At 38.9% G+C, this 6,981-nt stretch overlaps 1 protein-coding gene across 1 annotated transcript; it reads left to right on the top strand.

Moving 5' to 3' along the window:
* The first annotated feature begins 4,865 nt into the window (after positions 1-4,865).
* On the top strand, positions 4,866-6,781 carry LOC121639322. Its single transcript, XM_041984484.1, has 6 exons — positions 4,866-4,911; positions 5,054-5,386; positions 5,524-5,565; positions 5,652-5,759; positions 5,851-5,885; positions 6,546-6,781. Exons 1-6 carry the CDS (start codon positions 4,866-4,868, stop codon positions 6,666-6,668), a joined length of 687 nt encoding a protein of 228 aa, XP_041840418.1. The 3' UTR covers positions 6,669-6,781.
* Positions 6,782-6,981: the final 200 nt, after the last annotated feature.

The following is a 6,981-nucleotide window of genomic DNA, read 5'->3' as shown; positions in this document are numbered from 1 at the left end:
ATGCAACCCTTCTCCTACACATTTGAATCAGATGTCATCTGCATGTCATTCAGCTCTGCAGAGGCCTGGTAACAAGCCAGTCATTTGATTCAGGTGTGTTGGAGAAGGGTTGCATCTAAAAGTTGTAGGATGGTAGCTCTCGAGGACCAGACTTGGGCACCCCTGTTGTAAAGTCTCCTTTATTTGTTAGCAAAACAAATGGTGTTTGAAGGAAGAAGAGCTTCTTGGGTCACTGAGGAGGTCCAGACAGATATTGGGTTGGTTGCAGTAGAATATAGAGATACATATCCTGTAATGATTGACTGTGAGGACCCAGAAATTCAACCCCACACAGGAGTAGCAATACAAAGAAACCAGATTTATTAAGCAACAGGGGCAAGAGTCCGGTGAGACTTAAATGAAGCCGTCTAGTCCTGGAGGGGGAAGGAGAGGAGCTGGAAAAGTCCAAAATCCAGAGGTAAGGTCAAAATCCAGGCAATGGTCAGAACAATGAGGCAGGTGGGGTACTTATCCAAAATGATAGGCGAGGCGCGGGGTCCAGAAGCAAAGGGTGGGTCAAAATCCAGAAATCCCAAAAAAACCAGGCAAGAGGAATCCGACAAAGTCAAAGCAAGGCAAGGCAAGGCAAAAGGCCGAAAACAGTAAGGAATCTGGAGACAATAACTGAATGCTGGATTTCAACTTGTCAAAGTGCTGTTGCTGAGAAGGAGAAACTGAAGAGAGATTAAGTAGTGCAGTCACAGACAAACCAAGTAGCAATTTGGGAAACCCAGGTGGACTGAATTGGACTGATTAGCCTGTCAGAGCAGGAACCATGGCAGAGGCAGAGTAGCAATTAGACAAACCCAGGTGACCTAAATCTACTGATGAGCCCAGGCAGGGCGGAGAACATGACATATCTAGAATAACAGGAACCATAAGTCATGTTCTCCGCCCTGCCTGGGCCCAAATTCAGCCCAAAAGTTCCAACGTTGCAGCAGCAACAGGTGTTCACCGGGGCTGCCACTGGTTTGATTGATTGCACAGATGAAATGAACATGAACCATGTTGACAACAAGGTTATAATAGTTTTGGATTTTTTTATTAGTTTTAGTTTTTATTTCGCTTTGACTTTTTATTTTCAAATTCAGTTAGTTTTGATTAGTTTTTAGAGCAGATTTTCTAGTTTTTATTATTATACTAAAGACACACATCAACATAACATGAATCCATTTAAGAGACAATTCACAGTCCTTGGCAGCCAGGAGTCTAAAGGAGATAAATCTGACTAATCATGATCAACCTCAACAATCCAACAAACTCTAGGCCAGAGCTTTAATTCATTCAGATGAAACAATTCACAATTAACTACATAAAGAATTGAACTAGAGGTGCAGCAACTTTAGTACAAACCACTGCAGCTGATTATCAGTACAGGACCTCACATGTTATACTGGACATGATAAACCAGTGAATATTTTAGACACTGAAAGTGAACGTGTCTGGTAGAACACAGAGCCAGCAGCTGGTTAAGATACTGATGTATCTCTACTGGATGCTGATGTGCTTTTATTTTCTTTTCAGAATTAAAAGTTTAGTTTCCCAGAAAGACCAGGAGAAAATCATCCATGAATTCATCTCCAGTAGGCTGGATTACTGTAATGGTCTTTTAACAGGACTTCCTAAAAAAAGACCATTAAACATCTGCAGCTCATCCAAAACGCTGCTGCTAGAGTTTTAACCAGGACTAAGAGATCTGAACACATCACACCAGTTTTGAAACCTTTAAAATGGCTTCCAGTCAGTCACAGCATAAACTTTAAAACCCTTCTGATTGTTTACAAATCCCAGAATGGTTTAGGCCCAGAATACATCTGTGATATGTTCAGAGAATATAAACCTAGCAGAGCTCTTAGATCCAAAGACTCTGGTCAACTAGTCCAAACCAGAGTCCAGACTAAACATGGAGAAGCAGCATTTAGCTGTTATGCTGCAAACAAGTGAAAGCAACTGCCAGTGGAGATTAAACTTTCACCAAATGTAGACATTTTTAAATCCAGGTTAAAAACATTTCTTTTCTCATGCACCTATGCATGAAATCTGCACGGTAACTTTTTAACTTATCTTGCTTTTAATCATTTTAATGTAATTTATGATTTTATTGTGATTCTTGCTATGTGTTGCTGTCTTTTATTATTTCTTAATATCTGTAATGCTTTTGTTTTATGTAAAGTACTTTGAATTGTCCTGTACGTGAAATGTGCTATACAAATAAACTGCCTTGCCTTCTGTACTAAACATACATAACCTGCTGTCCAACATTGTAAACAAAAACTAATTTAAGCCTCTCAAATTCAGCTTTTCGAGATTTTGTGTGTGACTGTGTGTGTAGGTCTGTTTGCGTGTGTGTGTGCGTACGTGTGAGACTGTGTGTGTGTGTGTGTGTGTGTATGTGTGTGTGTAACTGAGAGTGTGTCTGTGACTCATGTTCCTTCCCCATGCTGCTCGGCCTGGCTGAAGCTTATCTTTCCGTGGAGAGGGGCAGAAGGGCTACCTGGCCCAGGTACTCCTGGTTAGCCTTCTTGTGCACCTTTTCAAATTTCAGATTCGTGTTTTTTCCTTCCACATATTGAACCACCTGCTTCTTCTACAAGGCACTTTATCTTTGGCATGGTCATAACAAAAGAAATCCCAAATAGGACTCCCCTCGCTTTCTCCTAACTTTCTCAGCAGCATCATGCTAGCCGGCGCGGTTGACATGTGACGTCACGGACCTTCGGGTGCCGTACGACGCAGACACCTGGCGTAAATCCGGCAGAGCAAAGTAAATAGATTTCATATCAACCCCGAGGCCATATGTATGAAATAACTTGACAAAAAACGAAAACTAAGGACATTTTTGCTTTCATTTTAGTTCGTTTTGTAAACACACAATACAGTTTCAGTTTTCGTTTTTTTTAAAAACTCTCGTTTTTATTTTTATTTCAGTTAACGAGAATGTTTTTTTTTTTTTTATCTTTTCGTTTTTTCGTTAGTTTTCGTTAACTATAATAGCCTTGGTTGACAAACAGAAAACTCCTCACAACCCGAGGCCTGTACCACAAAACTGGATTTTCTCTTATTCAAGTATCTTCAGGGTTACATTCCCAGCAGGTCCCTGAGATCATGTGATCAGGATCTGCTGGTTGTGTAAATCAAAGATGACAGAGCCTTTGCAGCGTTGTATCCCTCCCTCTGGAAGTCCTTTCTTTTCAGCCTGATTTCTGGGTACTCAGTCATGTCTTTTAAAAAGCAGCTAAAAATGCATCTTTTAAACTTTCTTTTGTTTAGTTTTAGATGTTATTATGTCTCCTGTGTTGTTTTTGTGTTTTATTGTAAAGCACTTTGTGATTTTTATCTTGATAGAAGCTATATATAAACATTTACTTTACTTACTATACCAGTTGTAGGCAGGTGTTAGTTATGTGTATGGAGGTTAGCCTCATGATGAGTCTAACAGCGGACGGGAAGAAACTGCTTTGGTGGCGTGAGGCTTTGGTCCTGATGGACTGTCAGAGAGGAAAAAAATGAAAAGTTTGTGAACGGGGTGGGAAGGATGAGCCATGATCTTTCACACCCACCTCACAGTCCTTGAGGAGTACAGGTCCTAGAGAGAGGGCAAATTGCAGCCAATCACCCTCTCATTCAATCGGATGATGAGCTGCCTTTGTCTTTGGTGGTGGCTGCAGGGCACAAGATGGTGATGGAGGGGAGGAAATCTGTGTTTATAGAGGACCAAACTTAAATGATTCACTGGGATCTCATGGAAGTAAAGGGAAAGTATAAAAATTTCAATATTTACAAGCCCTTGTATAAGTCTTGTAAATATTGAAATTTTTATACTGTTTTTTATTTTTTGCTACCTTAAGAAGCACAACTGCTAAATGACTGTACCGCTGCAACACCTAAATTTCCCAGCTTGGGATTAATAAAGTACTTCTATCTATCTATCTATCTATCTATCTATCTATCTATCTATCTATCTATCTATCTATCTATCTATCTATCTATCTATCTATCTATCTATCTATCTATCTATCTATCTATCTATCTATCTATCTATCTATCTATCTATCTATCTATCTATCTATCTATCTATCTATTACCTAAACTGAAGAAAGAGGGAATAAAATAAATACATGTCAGAAATACGTAGAATGATTTGGACTGCTGTTGCTTGAGTAGGTGCTTTAGCTTTGCTCTGCAGTTAAAAACACAGAATTTAATGTGGACAAAGATCTATAAAGTGAAATGGAATTATATAATTTTACTAAATTTAATAATTGTCCATGGACATTTATTAATTATGGCTGACAGCCTAGATTCTGTTAAACCTCAACAGTCTCATTAGGATCTCTACCCAGACCTCATGACCATGGGTGAGGTTTGTCGGAGTCCATTCATCATGAACAAGCTTGTTATTATTCCAAGAAAGTGGAGACAGTACTTAGAGTTAGTTATACAGAAACTGAGGGGAGATGAAGGAAATCCCAGAAAGTCTAAATCAGTCCAGTGTTGGAGAAAAAGCAGCAGTCACACGTATAGATGAGGAAATTAAAGCAATAATCATCTTTCTCTGTTGTGAGGGTAAACTTTGTTCTCAGTAAACACAATGCAGCACAACATGAAGCTGTAGGAAAATTCTGCAATGGTTAATCTGACATTTTCCATCAACCTGAACAACATCCACTTGTGTGAACAGAGACATCAGGCGGAGCATATGTTACAGAGAACAGGTTTTGTAGCCCTCGAGTCGTCTAACATGAACCTTTGAACACCACGCCCCCTCCTAATGAAACCCCGTCCTCAATATAAAGCGGTCTGAATGTGACAGAGTGATGCTCAGAATGAGGAAATTCAGCTTAATAACAGTTTTACTTCTCTGCAGCCACAGTAAGAGCCGTGTTCTCAGCATTAAATACAACCATCTCTTTAATGCAGTAACTGCTTTTTCCTGATTAACTTCCAGATAAATGTTGAAATAATTGCTGTAATCAGCTTAGAATGAATGTGTTTTCTCTGCTGCTTGTTTCAGGCTGGATCTGTGAGTCTCAGACTGTGGAGGTCCAGCAGGGTGAAGATGCCACTCTGCTGTGCTCCAACATTTCTACATCTCCAACCCAGACGGACTGGTTCAGAGTGGTGAACAGAACCAAACCCAGCTGTATCTCTGCCATGTATGGAGCTGAAGGTGAAGCTTCACTCTGTGATGGATTAAAAGATGGAAAATTTAATATGAGCTCCAACATGTCCACTGTCTTTCTGAGGATTAAACAAGTGGATTTCTCTGATTCTGGTCTGTATTTCTGTGGATTCTACATGAAGGAACATACAGTCATTGTCAGTGCAGCAGAGTTAATGGTTCAAGGTAAGTCTGTGTTCATGTTTCATATGTTAACCTTAGTTTTTCCTCATCAAATAAACTGAATATCTCAAAGTTATTGTTAGAAGAGCAAGAAAACTAAAGACAAGATATAAACATGAATAAAAATGTTTCATTTGCAGGTAAAAATGAATCCATTGATGGAGTCGATTTGAAATCAGAAAGTAAGGTTCCTCCTTCTTTCATCATTTCAGTATCAACCACATCTGAAGTGAGCAGATTTAAATGTTTGACTGTAAATATTTTGTAGAAGCTGATGGATCTACAGACCTGATGAAGGTGATCCTGGGTGCTCTGACTGGTTTCCTCACTGTAACAGTCGTTGTTCTGGCCGTCAGAGTCTGGAGACTTCAGAAAGGTACGGCTGGGTTATACTTTAGTACATCGTCATGGAAACAGATGGATAAATCCATGATGAAGGAGTCAGTCATGTTTTATTTGTCTTTTAGCTGCGAATGGGGAGGCACAGCCAGGAAGAAGTGAGGTGAGAACATTTTATTTGACTAAACTATGATCTGATGTAAAAGTTGTTTTAATTCAGCAAATTTTAACTCTGGTTTGAAATGTTTTTATACTTAAATTCCAGTTTTAGGGAATTTTCCTACTGTAATGTGAAAATAGTCATAATAACTCCTTAAATCCCGAAACGCTGATGTAATGTTCACATTTTAACCCTCAGCCCTCCTCAGGACATTTTGTTTATTTTTGGTCAAGTCTTCTTTTGTTTTACTCATTTAGGCTGTGTTGAAAATAGTGACTTGAATTTTCACATTAACTTCCATTTTTAGACACATTATTAAAATCCAGTTTTTTCTTTAATGTCATTGAATCTGTTGATGAATTTACTACCTTCTGGTCACCTTCGTGTCTAAAAGTGTCCATGCATAAAAACACTATAGAATCATCAAACATCAATATATTATTTTTATTTTATTTTTCATAAAATATTTAAACAACTTCTGTCCTGCTCTATATTTTATATTAGATATATTAGGAGTGATCACATGAAAGCCCTTTGAGGGATCAACCAGACTAAAAAAGCTCTATATAAATATAATTAATCTACCATTTTACAAATCAACATTTTTTTACACATTTATTGACAAACTCATGGACGTTGTGACTGAATAAATGTGATTTTCAGAACATGGACTCAGCTGATGTGAACTACGCAGCTCTAAGTTTCCAGGCCAAAGCCAGAGGAGGCAGCAGGCCTGCATCAGAGACACATCTGCAGCCACATGTTGTGTATGCTGCCACCAGATAGACTCAGGAAGCAGCTGGAGCTGCAGCTCAGAGTGGACTTCAGGCTTCCTCACATTCATCTGCTGACACGTTTCTGTTTGTGTGTCAAAGAGTCGCTGGTAGAAATAAACTGAATGTTTCTTCATCCATCTGTCCACCTGGTTTCTGAGAACAGAAAGATCATGTTAGAGGTGTGATGGTAATTAACTCTGCACACATGATCCTCACAGTCTTAGGCCTGGTACACACATCAGGATTTTTTTAATCTGATGAGATTTTTCATCTAACATATGAAAATAAAAATCAGGCATTTAACAGTTTGATCGTACTGTGTG

The sequence above is a fragment of the Melanotaenia boesemani genome, chromosome 5 (assembly GCF_017639745.1).
Source record: "Melanotaenia boesemani isolate fMelBoe1 chromosome 5, fMelBoe1.pri, whole genome shotgun sequence".
Classification (NCBI taxonomy): Eukaryota; Metazoa; Chordata; class Actinopteri; order Atheriniformes; family Melanotaeniidae; genus Melanotaenia; species Melanotaenia boesemani.
The sequence above is the reverse complement of the archived record's forward strand: the minus strand, read 5'-3'. Positions and strand labels throughout refer to the sequence as shown.

Excerpts from the sequence above, each read along its gene's own strand:
- LOC121639322 (XM_041984484.1), top strand. The coding sequence starts at position 4,866 with ATGAGGAAATTCAGCTTAATAACAGTTTTACTTCTCTGCAGCCACA. Across the intron at positions 5,760-5,850 it reads AGTCTGGAGACTTCAGAAAG|CTGCGAATGGGGAGGCACAG; the intron begins GTACGGCTGGGT and ends TTTGTCTTTTAG. Across the intron at positions 5,886-6,545 it reads CACAGCCAGGAAGAAGTGAG|AACATGGACTCAGCTGATGT; the intron begins GTGAGAACATTT and ends TGTGATTTTCAG.